The sequence below is a fragment of the Ziziphus jujuba genome, chromosome 12, assembly GCF_031755915.1.
Source record: "Ziziphus jujuba cultivar Dongzao chromosome 12, ASM3175591v1".
Taxonomy (NCBI): domain Eukaryota; kingdom Viridiplantae; phylum Streptophyta; class Magnoliopsida; order Rosales; family Rhamnaceae; genus Ziziphus; species Ziziphus jujuba.
In genome coordinates, this window is record NC_083390.1 from 17369557 (window position 1) to 17395563 (window position 26007).

Here is a 26007-nt window from a genome sequence, read left to right on the forward strand (position 1 = left end):
TTTTAATGTTATTATTAATATTTAAGAAAATATAAATAAAAAAAAAGGGAAAAATAGTCAGCATCTGGGTTTGTTTGTTTAGATATATTATCTTGTTGGGAGGGTTATGGTATTGTGCTGTTTGTTTTTTTTTTTTCATTTTTTTTCTTTTTCATTGTTTCTCGTTGCGAAGACCTGAGAAAATAAGGAACAATGAACGACTCCACGAGTTTTCTCCTTCTCGCTGTTCTCGTAATCTCCTGCTTCGCGACCCACGTGAGATCGGATGGTTCCGATCACCGTTACAAGGAAGGAGATGGAGTTCCTCTCTATGCCAACAAGGTTGGTCCTTTTCACAACCCCAGGTAATCCTATCACACACTCTCTCTTTCTCTCTCACAATCCAATCCAATCCACCATTTTTTAGATCTGAATTTGGGATTTTGGATCTGGGTTTTTCTTTGTTTGGATCTCGTAATACCTTGTTTGGATGCTCCGGGTTTTGGATTTTGTTTATCCGTTTTCAATTTTTTTTTTCTTTTTTTTGGGGGACTGAACTTGAGGGCACAATAGTTGAGCTAAAGCTAAAAATGGGTTATAAGGGTTTGAATTTTTGCGTTGAAATGTGACCAAGCAAGACCTAAAGGATCCATTTTTATTTTTTAGTTTTTTTTTAATTTTTTTTAATATATATATATATTCTGCGGACGTTGATGCGATGCATGGGTGTTTCGTGGGGTGTTAAAATGTTGGATTAAGTGAAATTTTACTATTTTGCAAAAAATTGGGCTATGATTTTTTTGTTTTTTTTGTTTTTAACAGTGGGATTAATGCTGGCTTGTTGTGTTTGTTTTTGGGTTTTGTATGTTTCTTGGTTATTGTTTTATTTTAAAAGTGTAATTTTCTAATTTTTGTTTCTTTTTGGTGTATGGTTTCAGTGAAACTTATCGCTATTTTGATCTGCCCTTCTGTTCAGCAGGTTTCATTTCTCTATTCTCTCGCTTTGCGCTTTAAATTCCTTGTTAATTTTAATTTTTGACATTCTTCATTGTGGGTCCTGTTTGGATAACGTAAATTTTTCCTGATTTTGGAAAAGAAACGAGTGTTCCAGGTGTATAACAGTTCGAACTGTTATTGGGTCTATTGTATATAATCTTTATAACCTTACAGTAATTGAATGCAAAAAAGGAATATTTTTGTAGAGCATGTTCTATTGTTGAATTTGTTTCTAAGGGAAAGTTTCTAAGGAAATTTTATTTTCTCCGAACTACTTTTACGTTGATCTCCAAAAAGAAAAAAAAGAAAAAAGAAAAAAACAAAAAACCTTGTATATCTGCACCAAAACATGTGTTTAAAATAAGGAAATTACCGTTTTCAATCAATTCCTGTATTTTCTTTTTCCCCACTTTGAATTTGAAGAAAATGTTTAAAAATTGTAGTTTCTGGACTGAAAATTTAGTGAACTGTGAATGTGTCAGAATGTGTCAGTTCGAACTGTTATTGGGTCTATTCTATATAATCTTTATAACCTTACAGTAATTGAATGCAAAAAATGAATATTATTGCAGAGAATGTTCTATTGTTGAATTTGTTTCTATAGGAAAGTTTCTAAGGAAATTTTATTTTCTCCGAACTACTTTTATGTTGATGTCCAAAAAAAAAAAAAAAAAAAAAAAAAAAAAAGAAAAGGAAACCTTGTATATCTGCACCAAAACATGTGTTTAAGATAAGGAATTTACTGTTTTCAAGCAATTCCTATTTTTCTTTTTCCCCACTTTGAATTTGATGAAAAATTGTAGTTTCTGGACTGAAAATTTAGTAAACTTGAATGTGTCAGCTTGACCAGGTGCATCCGCCAATTATAGCTCTCTTGAAGTTTTTCAATTTGTAAAGTATAAGTTACAGCAATCTGAATAAAAACTTTTCTCCTTTTCTTTTCCCACATTGTTTTCCCATGAATCTAATGTTGGGATGATTGCTATGCTACATGAGTATTCATGGAAGTTATTTTTAGTAGGCATAATTTTTTTTTTTTTTTTTTTTTTTTTTGAGATGGAGGAAGATGTAAACTATTAAAGAGAACGGACTAAATAGACACTAGAAAGATTCTTGATTGAAACGAAAAGAAATTGAATCTTTAAAACATTCTTTAAATGCTTAGTCAATCTTAATGGTAGGTCGTGTGAAGGAGAAGAAGGAAGCTCTTGGTGAGGTGTTGAATGGAGATCGTCTTGTTAGCGCTCCCTATAAACTTGACTTCAGAAAGGAGAAGGATTCTGAAGTTGCCTGTAAAAAGAAGCTGTCAAAAGAAGAAATTGTTCAGTTTCGAAATGCTGTGAAAAAGGATTACTACTTCCAAATGTATTATGATGACTTGCCAATCTGGGGTTTCATAGGCAAGGTTGACAAGGAAGGAAAAACTGATCCGAGTGAATACAGATATTTTCTATACAAGCATATCCAATTCGACATTCTCTATAATAAAGATCGTGTGATTGAAATCAGTGCCCGGATGGATCCTCAATCTGTGGTTGACCTGACAGAGGATAAGGAGGTCGATGCTGATTTCATGTACACCGTGAAATGGAGGGAAACAGACACTCCCTTTGAAAAGAGAATGGATAAGTATTCACAATCTTCTTCACTGCCACATCACTTGGAAATTCATTGGTTCTCGATCATAAATTCATGTGTAACAGTGCTGCTCTTGACGGGTTTCCTAGCAACAATTCTCATGCGGGTTTTGAAGAATGATTTCATGAAGTGAGACTTTGTTTGAAACGAAATTTATATTTCATATTAGCATTTGTGGTCTTTCTCTTTTCTGTTTCATTTTTTAACATTATCTGTTTGCTTCCTTTAAAGGTATGCACAAGATGAGGAAGCAGTTGATGACCAAGAAGAGACAGGATGGAAGTACATCCATGGAGATGTTTTTCGGTTCCCAAAGCACAAATCATTATTTGCTGCTGCCCTTGGTTCTGGCACTCAGTTGTTCACTCTGTAAGGATCTAATCTTCTGTTGTTTCTAGGTGTAAATTTCGGTTTATTGTATGTCTTTACTGAACGTAACGTCCTGCACATTGTTGAATATGCAGTACAGTATTCATTTTCATGCTTGCTTTGGTTGGTGTCTTCTATCCATATAACCGAGGAGCTTTATTCACTGCTCTGGTTGTTATATATGCACTCACATCTGGAATTGCTGGATATACAGCAACTTCTTTCTATTGTCAGCTTGAAGGAACTAACTGGGTAAATCTTGATGAGATTTTCTGAAATGAATACTCCTCCCAATTTTAATGTTTCTGAACGAAACTTCTGGAGAACTGGACTAATTTTAATTTGTAATTTTTGGTTAACAGGTGAGGAACCTATTGCTAACAGGGTGCCTCTTTTGTGGACCTTTGTTTCTCACTTTCTGCTTCCTTAATACTGTTGCAATTGCGTATAGTGCAACTGCAGCGCTTCCTTTTGGAACTATTGTGGTAATTGTTCTGATATGGACATTGGTAACATCACCATTGCTTGTATTGGGTGGTATTGCTGGGAAAAATAGCAGGGCTGAGTTTCAAGCTCCCTGCCGTACCACAAAGTATCCTAGAGAGGTTCCGCCTCTCCCATGGTACAGGGGTACCCTTCCTCAGATGGCAATGGCAGGGTTTCTCCCTTTCAGTGCTATTTACATTGAGCTTTACTATATATTTGCCAGTGTATGGGGTCACAGGATTTACACCATTTACAGCATTCTGTTTATTGTTTTCATCATTCTCTTGATTGTCACCGCCTTCATAACTGTGGCTTTGACCTACTTCCAACTTGCTGCTGAAGATCATGAATGGTGGTGGAGGTATATAAGACTTTTTCCATAAGTTTCCATCTCTTTGTTGTTTACTTGTTTTATGCATCTCATTTGTTGATTGTCTATTTCTGGTTTGTCTAGTATATTACATTTAACGTTTGAAGAAACTATTTGTATCTAAAAGATTTCGAAGAACTATGATGTTTGTACTTGGTTATTGGAAGGGAAGAAAAAGAAGAAGAAATAATCTAATTAGTTAGTTATCATTTGACAAGTGTTCAGAAATAGAAATATATTTATAGTTTATTAGGTGATTTTTTTCTTTTGTCAGAACTAAACAATCGTAAAATAAGTAATAAACAAGAAAGCAGAAATATATAAGATGAAAGTGAATATTTTTGTCTGAGCTGTAAAGGGGTTTTAATTATATCTGAGGGATGCTTCCTTCAAACCAGTACTTTCTGCCATGTGTAATACTCTTCTTTTCTAGTTTAATAGGCAGTTTAAAATTGTGGAGAACTTTGTCATATGTTTTTCCCTCCATGTTTCCGTTGGTAGCTTTACGATTTTTAGCTTTTGCTGCCATTGTATATCATTTTAAGGCATGTTGCTCGTTTGTGCGGGTTATATTTTTGTGTCATTATATGTCTGTGCACGTTACATTTTTGTGTCATTATATATTCATGGAAGACTAATTCATGTTTTCTGATACCTAACACTTTCTGTCGTTTCAAATTTGAGTACCTACCAGTTTGCGGAACTGAACCATGTTGTTGATTTTGCTGTAGGTCTTTCTTATGCGGTGGATCAACTGGCCTGTTTATCTATGCCTACTGCTTGTATTATTACTATGCTCGATCAGATATGTCTGGTTTTATGCAGACCTCATTCTTCTTTGGTTACATGGCTTGCATCTGCTATGGCTTCTTTCTCATGCTTGGGACTGTTGGATTCCGCGCTGCTTTGCTCTTTGTTCGCCATATTTACAGGTCAATCAAGTGTGAGTAGTACGTGGGTTTTATCTTTCTGGTAAATTTATCTTTGTTTTTCCGTTACATCATAGAGAAAAAGGTCTATGATTTTTGTTAGAAGATTAGGTTAGAAAGGAGTGCTTTCAGAAGCAGAGGAAGCAGACTTGGAAGAAAATTGGGTCTCTCTTAGGTCCTCTTTAGTTTGCTGCTTCAGGCCTTGGGAAGATTTACTTATGTTGGCTATATCTAATATATGTATGTAGGACATATTGATGTGGGGAACGGCTTGTACAACCACATTTACCTTTCTTTGTAATGACTTTTTTTCTTCCCATTTTACTTTAATGTAATCAGCATTTTAATTTCTTCATGCATCGAACTGAGCCAATAACAAAGGAAAAAAAGAAAAGAAAAGAAAAGAAAAATCGATTCTTTTGAAACAGAAAAGCAAGTTAAAGCGGATTTGAAGATTATCTGCTAGTCGTAATTTTATGAAGCAAGTTTTCTGTGTTTAATTACATGGAGAGATCTGGCTATTGTTATATACTATGTCTACAACTTGATACTGCTTATCATAATAGGAAATTTATTTCTTCGTTAACATGTAATAATCAAAGAAACAAGTTTATTTTATTTTATATTTCTTGTAGCTGACATTGAAACAAGCTAAGTATATATGGGTTGTCAAGTATTTCTACATATGGACAAAACAAGCCAAGTATTTCTACATATGGACAAAACAAGCCAATGACTTTTATGGGATGTCTTGCCTTAAAAGATGATGATCTCTTGACATCAGTTGCATCAAGGTCAAATCTACGCATCAATCTTGAGCATTAAATCGTGTGGCCAAACAAGTGAGGCAAAGGAATGTCAAAAAGAAAAATAAAATAAAATAAAAATAAAATTGAAAAATTGAAAAACAATTGAGGCAAAGGTAACTCGATAAGGAAGTTTTTATTTTTATTTTTATTTATTTATTTATTTATTTTTTTGGGTGAGTAACACTATTAGGAAGCTGGTTAATCTTATTTTTCTTTTTCCTGGTGAGGGCCCATTTAAAGATACCAAGGTTCTCTCTCATCCTTTCCTTAAGCCAACCCCTTGCTCAAATGCCCATCTCAATGAAATCGGCAAAATGGCCTTTTTTTTTTTTTTTTTTTTTAATTATTATTTTGTATCTTAAAGTAAATAAATATTGTTTGCAAGTCTAACATGTTATAGATGTTGGTTAGGTCTTAACACCTTTGCAAAGAAAAGAAAAGGGAAAATTTCATAGACCCCTCAGGTTTGATAAAATATCACTTGCAATGTTTTCAAATTCATCATCACCCGAAATGTCAACTTATGTTAAGAAATTTCAGCTTTTGAGCTTTTTGATTGTAAAATATCTATTTAATATTTTTATGATACATAATTACCAAAAAAATTACCTTACATAAAAAGAATGCAATTCTATCAATTTTGAAAAATTCTAAAATTCATATTTATATTATTAATTATGAAAATGAAATAAAGTAACATGTAAAATATTGACTTAAAAAATGTAAAGCTATTTAAAATATAAATGCAAAAGCAAGAAGTACAATTGTTTTTTTTTTATATTAATTATAAATATATTTACCAAATTGACCCTTTACAGTTAAATTAAATGGAAAGAATTAACAATTCGGGTGAATGATGAATTTGAAAATTTTAGACAGGTAAATGATATTTTATCTAACTTGAAAAGGGTATATGAAATTTTTCCCCCCAAAAAAAAAAAAAAAATTCGAATACCTAAGTGGTAGTTTTTCCTTTTAGCTTGGCAATCTCTAGGATATGTATTCCTTTTCCTTTTAACATGGTGATTTTGCTCCAACTCTAGCTCTAAAGCAATTACTTGTCCCTAAGATTTGATTAAGCCTCTGTTTGGCAGATTTTTTTTTTTATTTTTTTATTTTTTTACTTAAAAGTTTATTTGAAAATTAAAAGTTTTTTTATAAAAAAATAAAGATGTTTGGCAAAAGTCAATAAGTACTTATTGACAAAAAATAAACTTTTTAAGTTGTTTTAGAAAAGCTCAAGTTTTGAGTTTCTCTAAAAAATTTTTTTTTTTTTTTCATCTTATATGGAAATTTAACAAGCATTTAATACACCTTAATAAATATTTAATGTAGTTTTTATTTATTTATAATTAAACATTTATTAGCTTTTTAATAAAAAAATTTCAAAAAAATTTATTATATAAAACTTTATATACTAAAGTTCTGTTTTCATCAACTATACCAAACGGATCCTAAAATTGTTATGAATAGCCAGAAATTAAATTTTGGAAGGGGTTTTGATAGTAGTTACCTATTTTATTAACCAAAGAATGTTTTCACCTCTTATCTTCCTAATTATGGATGGATTTACAATCCAACCCCTTTCCTTCTCTCCTAATTTCTTTCTTTCTACCAATGTACTTATACAAATCAAAGCAAAGGAGGAGAACTGGCTTGAAATGGTGAACAAACCTAAGTTTGATAGAGTTACAATCTTGAAATATGCATTACTTACACAAATTCAAAGTATAATATGGAAGGCTCCAAATTAAATACAAAAATATAAATAGAAATATTTGCAAAATGTCCATATTGATATTTAAAAAAAAAAAAATACGAAACAAAAAATGGGAATATATATATACGGACATAATCTTTTATATCGACCTTCCAAAAATATAGAAATTTGAAAAAACTATATATAGATATTTTAAATATTGCTTATATACATTATGCACCAACTCAAGCTCTAAAATAACTTGTACTCAAGTTTGATTATTCTTCTGCCACCGATGAAACGTCATTGGTATTAGTAGAACTAGCAAGACTTAGATGTGGTGGAGCTTATGAAAAGCACCATGTTTAGATCACAATGCGTTTGATGAAGTGCCTGTTTCTACAGGTTGCTTCTACATGTTTCGGTTAAATGAATTTGAATTTTTTTTTTTTTAACAAAAATCACAAAATCGTTTTTTTTCTTTACTTTTGCCTCAATGAATATATTTATTTTTTGATAAAAATAGTTTATAAAAAATTGGAAAAAAAATTTAATTACTGAATATTCTAATTAGTTCGACATGCAATATAGCCAAAAAAAAAAAAATTATAAAAGAAGTTTCCATAAAAAGAAAAAAAAATTGAAAATGGAAGGATAAGTATGCAAAAGTTTCAAACTAGAAGAGAAGTTTATAAAATTATTCCAATCCTGTTTAAGGAAACAAAATTTTAAAAAATTAAGAATCGCGTTTAATGATTGATAAAGTAACAATTCTGTCATGCCAAAAGATCATGACCGAGTAAATACATATAAAAATAAAATAAAATTTGCAGAGTAGCTAAATCAAAATAGCAATGTTTTTGACTCAAAAAAAAAAGTAATTATATTTTTTATATAAAACCGATATGCTATTAATGATCCTTATTCTTTTTCAAAAAGTCATTTAAATTTTCTTTTTTCAACCCAAATTATACAAACATGGCTTAAAATCCGGTTAAAAAAAAAAATCAAATCGTACCAACGCTACCTATATATTTATATATATATATATATATATACAAGTGGTTTTTAGTTATTATTTATCTATTTATTTTATTTATGTGTAGAAGAGCCGCCTTTGACTTCGTAAATTGGGGAGGCTACGAGTATCTGTTTCTATCTTGCTTGTCTCTTAAGCCCGACCTCATGATCTTTGGAAAAATTAATAATTCTTACTATTTTTTTCACCAAAATATTCTTGGTCAATACTTCATTTTATCTCTTTAAAAGTTCTAATTTTCTTTTTTCACACATTGACAAGGAAAAATAAAAATAAAAAAAATCTTAACTTTATGGGATGGATATTATACTTGGAATGAATAATATAAAATTTTCAAAAAGGTAGAAAATACATTTTCTAATCCTCTCTACAATTGTTGCAAAAATAAATAAACAAATCTTCACCAGAATCCGATTACTATATACCACAACCAATGTAGACGCTCCATTTGGTACAAATAGCATAAAGGTTTAATTTCATCATATATTGTAACATTTAACTTAATTTAATCTTTATCATTTTAAAAATATTATTTTTTTTCAGATTTTTTAAAAAATTCATCTTTTATTTTTATCTTTTTATTGTTTCATTTATATATTTTCCAATTAATATAATTTCCTCTCCTTGTATTATGCTATTTATAATTTTTAAAATTTAGAAGATTAATATAATTACAGTTAGTCGTCTCTGGTGAGTGACAATGACTTAATAGTATTTTATATGTGATTATGTCAATCCTTGCAATTATTACATGGTTAGTATTTATTAACTTCAAACTCTTTTTTTATTATTATTATTATTATTTTTTTGCTGGAAATTTATTAATGTCAACTCTTTTGTCTTTTTTTAACATTTGTATAAAATCTATTACCGACTTGTTCTAGGTGTTCTGATAGTCACCGTACCTACTCCAACAGAGTTTAAACATAAATAAATAAAAATTAAAAATTAAAAAAACTTTTCCTATTTATCAAACAATTAATGAGGCGGTCAGACACCAATTGCAGACAAATTGGGTCAATTTTGGTTAATTAAATATGCGTCGAAATTTGGTTCTGTCTTCTTCTTCCTCGTATATTGTCCCATTTATTGTCGGCTTTTCGGTGTTCAAGAAAGCTGAAGATTCGGATGACAAAGTGTTAAAGCACAGAGAAGGTGGGGTTGGAGCCACTGGATGTGGATAGGAGGCTAATCATCGCTGCATGCAAATTTTGCTGGTAAGCCGTTTTCTTAGATGGGATTTCATTTTCCTCGTTCATATTTTGTTTTTTTTTTTTTTGGGGTTATCTAAGTTGCTTTTAATGGAGGAAATTCGATTGATGGTGTTTGGTAAAAAATTGTCAATTGTCAATTTCATGGTGTTGATGGAGGAATCTTTTTTCTACCCTTCTAACCTTTTGGAATATAGATTTACTGATTTTTTTTTTTTTTTTTTAGCTTATTTATTCTATGTTTTCGGTAATATTATTTATTCGGAGAACAGAGACATCCTTATTATCTTCTTCGTTTGGTGCTTTGTAGTTTGTAAAACCAGGTCACATCTTTTATGATACTTCGCCAAAAGATTTTCCATTATGCTATGTTTTGGCCCTTTTGCACTTTGATGACGCAATTAGTAAAGGGGGGGTAATGTTTAACTTGGTTTAAAAAAGAAACCGAACTAATTTTTATCCTTCTTTTTTACTTTTTCTGTTGTGGGTTTCATCATAACCCATGAGAAAAGTTCTGGCATCTATATGCTTAATACATGCATATATATATATAGACAGAGTGCTGCTTATCATCAGGTCAATATGTCCGGTTAAAAAATGTGAGAAAAACCAAGGTTCTTAGATTAAAAAGTAGATTGATTAAAAAGGGACAGCTCAGATTACACCTTCAATGGCTACTCTTCAACTCCATTTCCTCTTTTATTCTCTGGTCTATCTTCTGTTGGCCGCGAGTCCAGTTCCAACATGGCCATCGGAATAGTAGACTACGAGCTTCCCAACACCACCCACAATCTATAAGACGTCACTTTGGACACCCACAAAATCCACACCCTCCTCACTCACACTCCTTCCATGGTGGATTCCTGGATCTCAGACACTCTTCAACTCCACCACCACCGCCACCACCACCCCACTACCACACACAACAACAACAACAACAACAACAACAACGACGACGACGACAACAACACTACCCTCCTCATGGATGGCCTAGACATCGAGTGGTGTCCTAATTTCAACCCCCAGATCGAAAACCCCATGGCCACCCTTCAGCTCTGCCTCGCCCATCGCTGCCTCATCTTCCAAATCCTTCACTCCCCTTCGATTCCGAATTCATTCATTGATTTTCTCGGGAATCGGAGCTGTGCATTTGTGGGTGTTGGGATTCAAAACGAGGTGGAGAAGCTTCTGCTGGATTATGGGTTGGGAGTGGGTCCGTTTTTAATCTAAGAGCCTTGATTTTTCTCACGTTTTTGAAGACATACTATCATCAGGTCCTGATGGTAGCATATATATATGTATATATATATATATATATATGTATTTATGTATTTATGTGTTAGTGGTTTATGCCGTTCTTCTAAGTAGTATCTCAACCCATAAAATTTGTCTGCTAATTAAAGTGTCGTTCTTGTATATTGTATTTCTATCAAGTGTTTCCTTATCTACCGTGTCCTTCAACAACTCTGCTTCACATAGTTTTCAAATCGAAAGGTTTGAGCTGCATCTTTTAAATCATAAATTTGATATGAAAAATGCTTTTCGCACATATAAATTATAAGCTGTTTTTCAGCTGTTTAATTGTTTTCATGAAAGAAAAATAACAAAACAAATGACCGCTCCTACTCTTTTCTTAAAAAAAAAAATAATAAATAAATAAACAAATAAAAGTGTAGAAGACAATGTACCTCCTCTTAACTTAAGCTTTTTCATTACTTGTCCTTCTTTTCATCGTCGTTGCCACCCTTATATATTATGTCATTGTTTTCACAGATAGAAGAACAACTTTTTCTTGATTTTGTTATTCCTATTTGCGAGGTCAATTACTGCAGAAATTGAAGCATAGAAATATCTACCTCGCTTGAAATGGTGCACATCAAGTCCTCTAATACAGTTATTCCAAACGAGCCTACCCCGAATGAAAGATACTTGTTGTCTGAGTTTGATCAAATTAAGCTTTGGAATCATGTATCACTCTTATATTTCTACAAGCCCCAAAACAGCAACAGTAGGGGCTGTAGAGTAGTATCTGTAATTGAGGTGATGAGAAATTCTCTGAGCCAAGCTTTGGTTCCTTATTATCCTTTAGCTGGCAGACTACATTGGAGTGAAGGGGGTCGACTAGAGCTTCATTGCAAAGCCAAGGGAGTGCTACTTCTGGAAGCAGATTCTGAAGGAACATTGGAGGACCTTGCTGATTTTGCTCCAACTCAAGCTCTAAAGGAACTTACCCCTTTGGTTGATTACGGTTCTATTGAGGAAATGCCTTTGCTGCTAGTACAACTAACAAGATTCAGGTGTGGAGGTCTCTGTGTTGGAGTAGCTGTATGCCGTGCTATTCTTGATGGAACAGCTACATTTGGTTTCGTGAAATCATGGGCCAAGTTGGCTCGTGGAGAGAAATTAGATGTATTGCCATTCCTTGACAGATTTGTGTGGAAATCAAGTGGAAAGCTTACAATGCCATGCTACGATCACGATGAGTTCAAGAAGTTGCCAACTTCTACAGGTTTCTTGAAATCCAAAGCAGGGCACAACAATGAAAGCATTGCTTGCATGCTGAAAGTCACAAAAGAGCAGATGAATAAACTAAAGAAGATGGCAGGTGAGATATATAACGATCAAAACATGGTGAAGCAGAGACCCTTTAGTAGATTTGAGGTCTTGTCTGCCCATATTTGGAGGTGTGCTTGCAAGGCTCGCTACAATGGAGACAATCACCAACCAACAAGAGTATGCATCATCATTGACTGTCGTAAAAGGATGAATCCACCATTACCAGCAGGGTACCTTGGAAATGCAACATTGCCTACAGTGACACCCCTGTGCGTCTTTGATGACCTCATATCCAAGCCATTGTCTTATGCTGCCGGGAAAATAAGGGAAGCCATTAACAAGATGACAGATGAGTACATAAGGTCAGCTCTTGGTTTCATAGCAAGTAACACAAATATGGATGTGCTAAGAACATCCTTCCAAAAACCAGCTTCAGTTGAAGGATCTGATGACTTAGGGAATCCTAACCTTAATATTGTTAGTTGGATGAATATGCCAATTCATGATACTGATTTTGGGTGGGGAAAGCCTACATATATGGGTCCAGGTTCCATAAATTCTGAAGGTAAGGCTTTCAATATGTCGAGCATTGATATTGATGGATCTATCAGCATACCGTTTTGCTTGAAAGCAGCACATATGGATTCATTCATGAAGTTCTTTTACGAGGATATACGAGAAGTACCCTTTCCTTATTCCAAAATTTGATAAAGCCATGAGTTTCAATGCTGTTAAAGTTGTATTAGTGGCTATAAAAGGAAGAAATTGTAGAACTGTGACATTATGTGACTTTATGATTTAATTTAAATAGAAGTGGGACAGAAATCTCTCTTCTAAGATGTTTTCTTTTTTCCCTATAAATTGTGTGGTTATCCCAGGAACATTTACAAAGTTTTCTAAACCTGGTTTTCAAGTGAAGTTGGTGAGTAAGAAAGAGACATGAAAACTGGACAATGTTTTCAGGCTTGTGGTATTATGTTGAAATCAAATTAGATGCATTCGCAGTTAAAAGCATCAAAATAGTGACTTTTTGGTTTTCCCAAACTATGCAATGTCTGTCATATAGCTCCTCAAAGGGATTAGATTTGTAGAGAGATTTTGTATGAAGTACCTGGGTTTTGGTAGGAGTTGATGAGGACTGTTTTGGGCTAGCAATGAAAGTTGTCACCATAAACCAAACAACATGCGGATTTGACATCAGACACGAGGAACCTAGAGCATTTATGATAAGGTAGAAGTGCTGCACATTTCTAAAATATTCATGATAGTTAATAGAAAAAATTAAATAATTAAATTCTAGAATTACTTAAATTAAAATAAAACATGGGACTGTTATTTATTTATTTTTTGAAACAGTGACTGTTATTAAACTAGGTAAATAAGTTTTCGGAGATGGAAAACTAACCACATGTGAAAAGTTGATAACAAAATGATATTTTGTATAAACCGACTTTATCAAGCCACATATACGCGCCCGTGTGTGTATGTGTGTGGTTTTTCTTCATATTGAAGGAACTTTTTGACGTTACTTTATGCGATGGACAGGCACTGACCCATGTAGGGCCCATGAAGGTCACGTCCCCTCAATTTTTATTTTTCATTTAAAATTTTTAATATAGTTTTTTGTTAGATTTTCAAGGTTGAAGGTTTGCTCTTGAAAACCGTTTATATTATCCGTTAATAAAATTTATATATTAAATAGTAATTTAAATAGTTATAATTAAAAATTTTATTTTACAATTTTAATTTTAAAAATAATATAATTAAATATTTATATCTTTTTTTTTTGAAATACAATACAATGCTTATTAGTTTACAAATTTTAAAAATAATTGTATAATTAAAACAAAAATAACTATAGTTATTTATAAATAATATTATTTAATTACTACTTTATGCAATTTTAATTTTTGAGATGTCAAATTTTCATTTTAATGACTAATTTTATTGTTATTTTTCTGGTTTTCCATTTATTTTAATTTTAACTTTTAAATGTTATTCTAAATGAATAACAGTGTTTTAAAAGGCGAAAAATGATAATGTTTAAATGCATCTAGGCGTGATATTTTTAGATAAAATTTTGCATAATAATAAAGATTTTTTTTAAAATTATTTTTTAAAAAATATTAAAACAATTCATAAGAAATAAAAAAAATTATTAAAAAATGGAAACTTTTTAAGATTAATTTAAAAAAAAAAAATGAAAACATAATGTATAATGATTAAGAAATTAGAGAGAAAATTTAACAAAAAAAAGGAAAAAATGAAATAAGAAAAGGAATTCTACTAGCAAAGGATGCTAGTAATACACAATCATGGATTGTTAAAGGTTGTGATGATGATGAAAATAATGATGATGAAAATGATGATGAGATAGAGAATGATACATTACCACCTAAAAAATATTTTAGAAATACTCAAGTTGAAATTAGGAAACCCAAAGAAAATGATTTTGTATTGAATGACATGAAAGATGAGTTGAATAAAATGTAGATATTGAATTGGAGTCTGATAAAAAATTAGACAAGAATTAGATTATGGTAATAGTTAAAATATGTATTAATCTTAGAATTCTTAAGTACTTGCAGGTTTATAATATATATGTTTTGAAACTAATCTGTTGTTAAAAACTTAGAAAATATGAATTTTCATAAATCTATTATTATCAATTATATGTTAATTTATATTTATTACACATACAAAGATAATTTAAACTTATACATATATTTTGACATTTAAAATATAAATTATTTTATTTATTTAGTAGCTTTATAATAACTAAAATAATAATATAATTGTAAAATATTTTTTTACATCTAGATTTTATCCAGACAAATCTGGACTCATAAAATTTAAGACTTAACTTTATCGTTTTGCGACGTCTTACGCCTTTTAGAACATTGATGAATAATATAAAATTTTCAAAAAGATACAAAATATATTTTTTAATTGTGGTTGTTTTAGAATTAAGTATATCAATCCTCACTAGAATCAAATCACTATATCACAACCAAAGTAGAAGCTCCATTTGGAACAAATAAGATAAAAGGTTAATTTCATCTATTCTAAAGTTTAACTTAATTAATTTTTGTTTTCTTATAAGATGCTATTTATATTTTTCAAAATATAAAAAATTAATATAATTATAGCGAACTTTATAGATATCCAACTAAAATATACTGTAACATAAAAATTTCAAAGGGTTAAAATAATGCATTTTCTAACACTGAAAATTTTCGAATATACAAGAAAGGAAATTTACTATAGACATGTCCATGGCTAAAGTGTGAGAAGTAAAGTTAGTCGTCTCCGGTGAGTGACAACGACTTAATAGTATTTTGCATGTTGTTATGTTAATCCTAACAATTATTACATGTTTAGTATTTATTAATTTCAAGCTCTTTTATTATTATTAATATTTCAAACTCTTTTTTTATCTTTTTTTGACATTTTGATAAAACCTATTGCCTAAGTGTTCTAATACTAATAGCCAACGGACCCACTCCAACGGAATTTTTTTTTAAAGAAAATTTTTTTTTTTTTTGTTTTATCAAATAATTAGTAAAGCGGTCAGACACCGATAAAGACATGCAAACAAATTGGCTCAATTTCACTTAATTGAATGTATATCAAAATTTGGTCACATGTACAATACAAACTTCTTTCTTCTTCCTCCTACAAAAGTCCCATTTACAATTCATTGTTGGCTTTTGGGCATTAAAGAAAGCTGAAGATTCGGATAAAGTGTCAAACCACAGACACAGAGAAGGTGAAGATGGGGTTGGAGCCACTGGTTATGGTTAGGAGGCTAATCATCTCCCTGCATGCAAGTTTACTGGTAATCTGTTTCCTTAGATGGGATTTAATTTTCTTGGTTCATTTTTGGATTTTTTTTTTATTTTTTTATTTTTAAAATTTTCATTGTATTAAGCTTTTTTTTTTCTTTTTTTTTTTTTTTTTTTGGGGTTATCTAAGTGGCTTTTAATGGGATAAATTTAATTGATGGTGTTTGGAAAAACATGTCAAATGTCACTTTCATGGTGTTGATGGAGAAATTTTTTTTTTCTTCCCTTCTAACCTTTTGGACATAGATTTACTAAGAGTTTTTTTTTTTTTTTTTTTTTTTTTGTTTTTTGGGTTATTTATTCTATGTTTAACAAAAATGTAAAGTATAAAATTCTATTCGGAGAATAGAGACATCCTTACTCTCTTCTTCGTTTAGTACTTTTTAGTTTGTAAAACCAGGCCAGATGTTCTATGATGCTTTGGTCGGCCAAAAGATTTTCCACTATGCTATGTTTTGGCCAGTTTTGCACTTCGATGGCGCAATTAATAAAGAGGGGTGATTTTTAATTTGTTAAAAAAAAAAAAAAAAAGAACTAATATATTATATCATTGTTTTCAACAGATAGAAGAGCAACTTTTTTACTGATTCTGTTCTTCCTATTTGCGAGGAGGTCATGAACTGCAGAAATTGAAGTATAGAAATATCTAACTTGCTTGAAATGGTGCACGTTAAGTCCTCTAATACAGTTATTCCAAGTGAGCCTACCCCGAATGAAAAATACTTGTTGTCTGACTTTGATCAAATTAGGCTCTGGAATCATGTATCACTCTTATATTTCTACAAGCCCCAAAACAGCAACAGTAGGGGCTGTAGAGTAGTATCTGTAATTGAGATGATGAGAAATTCTCTGAGCCAAGCTTTGGTTCCTTATTATCCTTTAGCTGGCAGACTACATTGGAGTGAAGGGGTTCGACTAGAGCTTCATTGCAAAGCCAAGGGAGTGCTACTTCTGGAAGCAGATACTGAAGCAACATTGGAGGACCTTGCTGATTTTGCTCCAACTCAAGCTCTTAAGGAGCTTACCCCTTTGGTTGATTACGGTTCTATTGAGGAAATGCCTTTGCTGCTAGTACAACTAACAAGTTTCAGGTGTGGAGGTCTCTGTGTTGGAGTAGCTATATGCCGTGCTATTCTTGATGGAACAGCTACATTTGGTTTCATGAAATCATGGGCCAAGTTGGCTCGAGGAGAGAAATTAGATGTATTGCCATTCCTTGACAGATTTGTGTTGAAATCTAGTGAAAAGCCTACAACACCACGCTTCGATCACGATGAGTTCAAGAAATTGCCAATTTCTACAGGTTTCTTTAAATCCAAAGCAGAGCATCACAATGAAAGCATTGCTGTCATGCTGAAAGTCACAAAAGAGCAGATAAATAAACTAAAGAAGATGGCAAATGAGATATATCATGATCAAAACATGGTGAAGCAGAGACCCTTTAGTAGATTTGAGGTCTTGTCTGCCCATATTTGGAGGTGTGCTTGCAAGGCTCGCTACAATGGAGACAATCACCAACCAACAAGAGTATGCATCATCGTTGACTGCCGTAAAAGGATGAATCCACCTTTACCAGCAGGGTACCTTGGAAATGCAAGATTGCCTACAGTGACACCACCATACGTCTTTGATGATCTCATATCCAAGCCATTGTGTTATGCTGCTTGGAAAATAAGGGAAGCCGTTAACAAGATGACAGATGAGTACATAAGGTCAGCTCTTGGTTTCATAGCAAGTAACACAAATATGGATGTGCTAAGAACATCCTACCTAAAACCAGTGTCAGTTGAAGGATCTGATGATTTAGGGAATCCTAACCTTAATATTGTTAGTTGGATGAATATGCCAATTCATGATACTGATTTTGGGTGGGGAAAGCCTACATATATGGGTCCAGGTTCCATAAATTTTGAAGGTAAGGCTTTCATCATGTCGAGCAGTGATGGTGATGGATCTATCAGCATACCGTTTTGCTTGAAAGCAGCACATATGGATTCATTCATGAAGTTCTTTTACGAGGATATACGAGAAGTACCCTTTCCTTATTCCAAAATTTGATAAAGCCATGAGTTTCAATGCTGTTAAAGTTGTATTAGTGGCTATAAAAGTAAGAAATTGTAGAACTGTGACATTATGTGACTTTATGATTTAATTTAAATAGAAGTGGGATAGAAATCTCTCTTCTAAGATGTTTTCTTTTGTCCCTACAAATTGTGTGGTTATCCTAGGAACATTTACAAAGTTTTCTAAACCTGGCTTTTCAAGTGAAGTCGGTGAGCAAGACAGAGACACGAAATCGGGACAATCTTTTAAGGCTTGTGGTATTATGTTGAAATCAAATTAAATGCGCTAGCAGCTAAAAGCATCAAAATATGAAATGTTCATAAAATCAGTGACTATAGGATTTCCCAAACTACGCAATGTCTGTCATAAAGCTCCTCAAAAGGACTAGATATGTAGAGAGATTTTGTATGAAGTATTTGGGTTTTGGTAAGAGTCAATGAAGACTGTTTTGGACTAGCAAAGAAAGTTGTCACAATAAACCAAACAACATGCGGATTTGGCTTCAGGAACGAGGAACTTACAGCTGTTTATGATAAAATAAGTGCTGTACATTTCTAAAATATTCAAGATAGTTAATAATTAAATTTTAAAATTAACTAGAAGCAAGTATGCCTTGGAACTAATAAAAGAAAAATCTAGAATCACTTTTATTAATTTAAACATGTGGCTGTGATTAAACTAAGTAAGGAAGTTTCTAGAGCATGGAAAACTAACCACATGCTAAAGTCGATGCCAATTGATATTTTGTGTAAACCGACTTTACCAAGCGATATATACTGTGTATATCCTAGATATGATATTGAAGTACCAAACCAATCAACTATTCACCGGCTACTTATGGTGAGCTCTTTAAGCTCTTCCTTTTACAAGCTTGTTTACCCATTTTCTCATGCACGTAGATATGCTTATTCTGCAGCTGCTTATAGTGAGCTCCTTAAGCTATTCCTTTTAGAAGCCTGTTTACCCATCTCCTCATGCACATATATATGCTTATTCTAAATTCTATCTTACCTAATATTCAATACCAATTGTTTCCCACTAAGTTTCCTTCCAATTGGATCCACTGACACGTACATATATCCTATGTTGTCGAATTAAGCAAAACTATTAATTGAATTATTTAAAGGCTATCGATGGTATTAAGAGTTATATTCGTTTATTAATTAGAGCATAGTTATTTTTATATATTATATATTATACCTTTCCTCAACTATGTTCCAATCTTTCAAAGGGAAAATTATAATTTTGATCGGCTAAAGTGACCATTTACTTCAAGTCTTAAAAGTTGTAGCTTTGAAGAGAATCTTTTCTCAAGTATTGTTCACTTTCGTTTATTAATTAGAGCATAGTTATTTTTATATATTATATGTTATACCTTTCCTCAACTATGTTCCAATCTTTCAAAGGGAAAATTATAATTTTGATCGGCTAAAGTGACCATTTACTTCAAGTCTTAAAAGTTGTAGTTTTGAAGAGAATCTTTTCTCAAGTATTGTTCACTCTGCAACAAGCCATGGTAGATAATGCTTGAGAAATTTTGTTGTTGATTATCGTTGAATTTTATTTGTGAGTAGTATTTAATATGGTAATGTCAACAGAAATAGTAGAAGCCATGGTAGATTATGCTTGAGAAATTTTGTTGTTGATTTTCTTTGAGTTTCATTATTTGAGTAGCATTTAATATAATAATGTCAGTAGAAATAACATATCCAGCATTGATAGTATACCATAATTTTTAAGATTTGAAATAAATGATCATTCTAATTGATGAAAAGTTATAGTTTTTTGGCATGCATTACAAAAAATATATTTTTTTATTAACAAATTCATATTATCGATAAAAATATAAAATTCATTGATAAATGATTTATTGCTGAAATTAAAATCGTTGGTAAACTTTTCAAATTTTTAATTTTTCCCGACAAATATTTTTGTTGATAAAAATATAATTCGTTCATTAAAATTTATTTCTATCAAGTATAAAATTATCCGTAAAAGATTTTGGCAACATAATAAAGCATCAGAAAATACATTTTTAATATTGATGAAAATTTAATTAGCGATGGAAATATTTTGTCGGCAGTAAATAATTTGCTGTCAAAAGTTAAAATGACGGCAAAGGTTCGTCTTTCAGTGGCCAAATGAGTTGGGCTTTTTCCAGCAAATCAAAGGTTTGCCATAGTTTTCTACCACTAAATGAGTTGGGCCGGCAATAGTAATTTTTCCAGCAAATAAAAGGCCAGACAGAAAATATTTAACTTTTGCCATAGTTTTCTACCACTAAGTAAATATTTTCATAGTAAATGTTTTTCTTTTAGCGATGAGATGTTTTGACGGTAATGTTATTTACCGGTTAATCACTATAAAAGTTTTATTAACATCATCGATGAGGATTCATCTTCATCAAGTTCTGTGCAGATCATTTACCAATCTCCAAACAGGCCTATTGGCTCAATAGAACATACACTTATAAGAAACACAGATCCAATTTACTGGAGACACCAGGGCGTTATCTATCCAAGAGCCCTTATCATTCCAGATAGTCTACCTACCTTCCATAGGTTTAGGAACCTATAGTATTTCCAAAGGAAGCATCCCAGATGATGCAACCAATGTCGATCAATACCCTGGTTTCACTTGGGTACAATTAACACCTTTAAGCCTTCAAGGTGATCACAATATTTATGGCACTCAACAGCTTAACTGCATGCGTGCTGGACACCTAAACCTACAGCCGCAGTTAGGAAGATCAAATGAGAACGCAAAAACCTTCCTAAACTTAGGTTACCTTCTGATGAAGACGATTTGGCCGTTTTCACAGACGCCTCAGAGTTATATTGTGGGAATTTCTGTCTGTATATTCCCTATTTTAAGCGGGACCATAACTTCTTCAGTCTCCATGTGCTTGATTCCATTGTAATCTCCATAAACATATGGTTCTGCAAGCTTGATGCTGGGCCTGTCTGCTATTATTATTTCATTATGAATATGATTGTATTCGGCTCCAATGTCGATCAATGTTTCTTCTTCATACCACTTGTATCCTTCATGAGTGGTTTCTCCTGAAGAGTAGAAGATTCTGATCTTGTAGTTGCCGTCTTGGTGGACTTCCCGAATTGGAATTTCTTCTCTGGGGTTTTAATTCCAATTCTGACTCCTAAAGGATGATGTACCAATAGAAGATGTCCTTTGAATGCTTCTAGATGGTAGTCTTTGAAGCTATCATCCTCCGTGGATTTGTATGGTATCGCCATGTATCTGGATCTGCTTTTGAGATTCTTCTTCATCTGCTCCCAGATACCTATTGCCGAAATCCATTGTAAATGGCATTCCACTTGCTGGTAATTCTTGTTGTGGTAGAATCACCTTTGTGACTGGCTCGAATAGCTTATCCAACTCGATTGTAGGTTTGTCGAGGAAGATGTCGCTATTGGCTGAATTTCCCAATAGATAGGAAAATGCATATGTTACTGCATATGGTATGTTTCTTCTGTGCCAGAAGATATCTTGGTTCTGAAACTGGATGTGTAGATTGATCCAAGACAGACCGACGTCTTTAAGTGACATTGGGAATTTTGGGTGAATCACAAACTGCACTTGCCTGTGATAAAGGTTTCCCAAAACTGTTCCCATGAGAGCATCTTCAAGAGTTGACATTCTGTTGTCGAGGCATGCTATCGCAATCGGAGAGTGCATCTTCTCCTGGAAGATGGCTCGGACTTGTACCTTTATTGCTCCAATAAAGATAAACTTCAGACTTTTCCTTTTGTCTGCTGGTGCCTTTCTCATAGCTTCTTGTATGACTTTAGGCTTCACAATTTCAATTGGAAGATTCATCTTGATTGATTCAAGATCATACTCCTTTTCTTCCGTGTAAGCTCCATAAAGAACTTTAGATTTTCTCATTGGTAGATTTCTGAGAACTTGTTCTGACCAATGAATGTCTAGGCCTTCTCCGTCTTTTACATTGAGTTTAGCCTTGCTAATCCTTTTGGATTCTTCTGGGGTTAGGGCAATCTGTGCATTGTACCCTATTACGTCATCTTCCTCCCGATTATGGAAGAGTCTGGTTAGAGATGATTCATTGCTCGTGGAAGTTGAATCCATCTCCTTCTTCTGAATATTCTTCCTCGAAATAGCTTTTGCTGTCATCATCTTCTTCCAAAGAGTAGACTTCAAATTCATCGATTTCATCTTCTTCACTGAAATCTCGATCATTGAGCACTGGTTCTATCAATTGTAGCTCCTGCTCAATTTCTGGTCGTTGGAAATATATTTTTCCTGCAGTTTTATCTGGACATTTGTTCTTGAAGTGTCCAATATCTCCACAGTTCCAACATTTGCACCTGGACTCATCGAATTTTGTTGTCCTCTGCCCTAGTCTTTCTGCCTCACATGCATGAGCTCTCGGCCATGGACTGAATCCTCGTCCTTTAGGTGGTGATGATGGTGGAAAGGTTGTCATCGAAGGGATGAGTGGCATCTTCCCTACAGATGTTGTTGTTGAAGTGGATGGCTTCCATTCAGGTTTTCGGACTGTTTGATAAGCTCCTGTTTCTATCATTTTCCGAAGAAAGTCTTGATTGTGGTTGACCTTAACTAAGTTATGGGCAATGTTGTTAACTTGATCTGGCATGGTCAAGTGTTCTTCATAGTTGAAATCTTCCCACTTGCTCATTTTGTGATGGGATTTGACTCCGCTAGGCTTAGATGTAGGGAGAGACATCTGTCTTTTGACTTCAAAGAAGTTGGAAATCTCTTTCAGTTCTGCCAGAATTTCTTTCTGAGAATCTTCTAGCTTCTGCAATCGTGCCTCCATCTTTCGGAGTTGTCCTGATAGACTAGCTGCGTCTAGAAGTTGTGCTAATGCAGGTAATGCAATGTCATCATTACCTGCAATGTCATCAATAGCCGTATTTCTACGCTATTGATTGATCCCATAGGCTCATTGTGGATATAATAGACATAGCCTAGCTTCTTAGGGGCGAAGGAAAGGTGAATAATATGCATAGCTGGAAAGAAATTGTCTTCTTGATCCGCCATGTCTGGTGGACCACTTCAAGTCTTGATGAGAACCTAGACGACTTGGAATACTTTAAGGAATCTCTGCCGATAAAAACTTCCTTTTGTCAGCAAAGGTCATTCCAATTTTTTTTTTAATTTATTTAAAAATATTGCAAATAATTTATTTTTGTAAATTTTATTTTAATTTTATTTCCCTGTAATTTTAAAGGGATTAAAGGCATGCATGACAAAGTAACAAACGGGCCGTATGAAAACTAAAAATTATCAAGCAAATATATGGAGCAGTCAACCATATGACAATAGTTCTTTCATGAGTTTTGAACCCATATATTAAACTTCTCGATTTTAACCAAGAAACAAGACTGTATTCCATATGCTAAACTAATTAAATTTCAAACATTCAAGCAAATATAGCTGCATCTATTAAGTAATGCTAGAAATTTATACTATGTAGTTCAGTCAAGAACAAACTTCAATACATAAACCGGATATTAATTCAATGAAGAGAAAAAAAAATCCTCACCACAAGTTATCATGCAATGTCCCAATTTCTGGGTGATCAACAAATCTACTTACAAGCTAGAATGGAGAACCTGTAGATCTACAAAGAAACAACAATAAAATTCAGTATACTTCATATCTGTATAAGCAGCAACACTAAAAGCAAATCCACAATAGATTACATTAAAAGCAAAACTCAAAAATTAAGACATCATTAAGAGGAATTACCAAAACTATGATACTTTTGTACAAAGACACAAATGTACAAAAGTACCAAAATTGTAAAGTTGAGTCTGCTATCTCCCAGTCTTCACTTGGAAATGCCACACAGCTGCATATACATAGAAATCAGTAAGACATTATACAAACTCAGACACAAAGTGCCTTATAGGTGCATTATAATCCACACATTTGTTAGACACCCATCCTTTTTCCATGGATAAAAAGGAGGATGGAAAATCATGAAAAATATGAATACGGACAAAGACAAAAACAGCACATTAAGACAATAATAAAAATTAAGGACATATTAGCTATCCATGACATCTTTCCAATTTAGAACAATCAAAGAAAATGGCAAATCTCTGAAAGCTTTATCTGCAGAGACCTACAAAGATGCTAAATATTTAGCTTTCTCAAAGAGATCTTCACTGCTCATCTTTTGGTCTTCGAAAATTTTATTGTTCCTTTCAATCCAAGTTACCCACAATATAGAGAAAACAGCAGACTTCAGCATCACCTCGGCCAAACTATTAGTACCAAAACCAATTGGCCAAACTTAGACACCCATCCCACTCACTACTTATGATTTGTAATTTTAATGGCTTTGAAGGAAATAAGAGATGGGATATCCTTTTGGATTATGCACAATGCAGTAATGGTTTTGCTTTTGACAATTTGGTTGGAAAAATATGGAAGGCTATTTTTTTTTTTTACTTTTTGATAACTTTCTTTTTGTTTGATTTGAAGCTTAAGCCTCCTTCCGCCTTCAGGCTTATACGTCACCTCGATTTAGTAAACTGTACACCTTAAGGCTTCTAAAACCTTGCCTCAATATTTAAGCTAGGTCTCTAAAATAATGGATACAACTGGGGCCTTACAGGTCAGGCACTGTAAACTATAGAAACAGGAGCAAGCAAAATTCAAAAACAAGACCAAATAGAGAATAAAGCTTCAATTCCACATTAAGTTACCATAAATTCCAAAAGCTTCAACTGTTAGAAAGTTAGTCCAACTATATATATATATATATATATCAAGCGATATCTCAAGTGAAAATAAATAACTGACCATTCATAGTTTGTCTTGTATGAAGACAAAGCAATTCATATTAAAAATCAATACAAAAGGTAAAGGGGAGGATAAGAAATCCTCAAAGTTTTTTTCTGCAGTGCGACTATGTCAGGACCCATCCAGGACTTAAGAATTACCAATGTTGTCCACCCAAATTTGATATACAAAGTGAACCCGATTGGTCTTAACTCAAAATTTGAGTTTTTTCAGCATCTTGACAATTAATTTAAATTAATCATCCTTTTAACTCCTAACGATCATTAGGAACTTAATTGTAAAGATAATTGGCCAAGGACTTGTGTAATTTCTAATCAATTTCAACATAAACACAAATCCTAGCTCCATCAATGGCAACTTCTCAAATACTCAAATATAACTCACATCCTAGGTACCAAATTGAAGCTTCTGATGAGGGCATCAAGAATATACCTTCAATTGGTCCAACCGACGCCGGAGGTGGCCGAAATCCCGCTGGGAAGTTGCTGCTGAAATGGGCTTTGCCATATCTCACGAATGAGTGAGATTTGAGCCAATCCGAGCTTGGAAACGACTTAGGGGGCCCGAATTTTTGGGAAAGGACCACCCATTAGACCTGTTACTCACCGGAAAACGGCGATCGGAAAATATAGCTCCCATCGGTTTTCATGGCTTTCCAACGAACCTAGGTCATTTTATGGCGGGGTAATGTTGGCTATGGATTCCTGGGAATGTGGGTATCAATTTGGTATAAGTATTTCTTGGTGGGTGTCCAAAATTGGAAACAAATTATTGATGGAAGTGGCTGCCGTGAAAGTGGGGTTGCTGGTTTCTCTATCTCTTTTTGAGTGATCGGGGATGGAGGATGAACAGAACTGAGCGGAAAGTGAAAAATATCTCAAATAAAAGAAATTAAAAATTAAAAATAATAAAATATTAATAATTTAGATAAATTGATATTTTATATATATATATATATATATATAATGGTTAATGGGTTTATGGTAAGGGGCTTATGGGTTTTAATTAACCCAAAAGAATTATATTTTAGTAACAAAATGGTACAACGCTTTGATAGGTTGATCCGATTGTTAAATGACCAAAATACTCTTGAAACTATTTTGGTAGTAATTTTCAAATATCAGTTCCGATTTTGATATATTATTAATTTATAAATTCATATTAATAAGTACTTTGTCATGATATTTCGATCAATACAAAA

General features: G+C 32.8%; 4 protein-coding genes across 9 annotated transcripts; 3 read left to right on the top strand and 1 right to left on the bottom strand.

Annotated features, from left to right (window-relative positions):
• Window positions 1–101: 101 nt before the first annotated feature.
• LOC107429142 (transmembrane 9 superfamily member 2) lies at window positions 102–5126 on the top strand. The gene is made up of 7 exons (XM_048462194.2): window positions 102–344; window positions 918–958; window positions 2157–2742; window positions 2845–2982; window positions 3078–3234; window positions 3345–3829; window positions 4570–5126. Exons 1-7 carry the CDS (start codon window positions 193–195, stop codon window positions 4787–4789), a joined length of 1779 nt encoding a protein of 592 aa, XP_048318151.1. The 5' UTR covers window positions 102–192; the 3' UTR covers window positions 4790–5126.
• A 4111-nt stretch (window positions 5127–9237) lies between these two features.
• LOC132799224 (hydroxycinnamoyl-CoA:piscidic acid hydroxycinnamoyltransferase-like) lies at window positions 9238–12942 on the top strand. 3 transcript variants are annotated; one of them, XM_016039796.4, is made up of 2 exons: window positions 9238–9531; window positions 11299–12942. In XM_016039796.4, exon 2 carries the CDS (start codon window positions 11392–11394, stop codon window positions 12787–12789), a length of 1398 nt encoding a protein of 465 aa, XP_015895282.3. In that variant the 5' UTR covers window positions 9238–9531; window positions 11299–11391; the 3' UTR covers window positions 12790–12942. The 3 variants fall into 3 exon arrangements, with proteins under 3 accessions (XP_015895282.3, XP_024934428.3, XP_015895283.3); XM_025078660.3 differs by having other exon boundaries at window positions 11344–12942; XM_016039797.4 differs by having other exon boundaries at window positions 11358–12942.
• Window positions 12943–15669: 2727 nt separating this feature from the next.
• Window positions 15670–18445, top strand: LOC107429144 (hydroxycinnamoyl-CoA:piscidic acid hydroxycinnamoyltransferase). 3 transcript variants are annotated; one of them, XM_016039795.4, is made up of 2 exons: window positions 15670–15919; window positions 16490–18445. In XM_016039795.4, the coding sequence occupies exon 2, from the start codon at window positions 16587–16589 to the stop codon at window positions 17982–17984; it is 1398 nt and encodes a 465-aa protein (XP_015895281.3). In that variant the 5' UTR covers window positions 15670–15919; window positions 16490–16586; the 3' UTR covers window positions 17985–18445. The 3 variants fall into 3 exon arrangements, with proteins under 3 accessions (XP_015895281.3, XP_024934117.3, XP_024934118.3); XM_025078349.3 differs by having other exon boundaries at window positions 16539–18445; XM_025078350.3 differs by having other exon boundaries at window positions 16553–18445.
• Window positions 18446–20318: 1873 nt separating this feature from the next.
• LOC107429145 (uncharacterized) lies at window positions 20319–25681 on the bottom strand. Of its 2 annotated transcripts, none has more exons than XM_016039800.4 (4): window positions 25239–25681; window positions 23791–23847; window positions 23539–23616; window positions 20319–23096 (listed from the first exon to the last, which is right to left on the bottom strand). In XM_016039800.4, exon 4 carries the CDS (start codon window positions 22206–22208, stop codon window positions 21213–21215), a length of 996 nt encoding a protein of 331 aa, XP_015895286.3. In that variant the 5' UTR covers window positions 22209–23096; window positions 23539–23616; window positions 23791–23847; window positions 25239–25681; the 3' UTR covers window positions 20319–21212. The 2 variants fall into 2 exon arrangements, with proteins under 2 accessions (XP_015895286.3, XP_048318658.2); XM_048462701.2 differs by having other exon boundaries at window positions 23745–23847.
• Between the last annotated feature and the right edge of the window lie 326 nt (window positions 25682–26007).

Coding starts and splice junctions, on each gene's coding strand:
- LOC107429142 (XM_048462194.2), top strand. CDS start 193: ATGAACGACTCCACGAGTTTTCTCCTTCTCGCTGTTCTCGTAATCTCC. Junction 2,743..2,844: donor TTGAAGAATGATTTCATGAA/GTGAGACTTTGT, acceptor CTTCCTTTAAAG/GTATGCACAAGATGAGGAAG. Junction 2,983..3,077: donor GGCACTCAGTTGTTCACTCT/GTAAGGATCTAA, acceptor TTGAATATGCAG/TACAGTATTCATTTTCATGC.
- LOC132799224 (XM_016039796.4), top strand. CDS start 11,392: ATGGTGCACATCAAGTCCTCTAATACAGTTATTCCAAACGAGCCTACC.
- LOC107429144 (XM_016039795.4), top strand. CDS start 16,587: ATGGTGCACGTTAAGTCCTCTAATACAGTTATTCCAAGTGAGCCTACC.
- LOC107429145 (XM_016039800.4), bottom strand. CDS start 22,208: ATGATCGAGATTTCAGTGAAGAAGATGAAATCGATGAATTTGAAGTCT.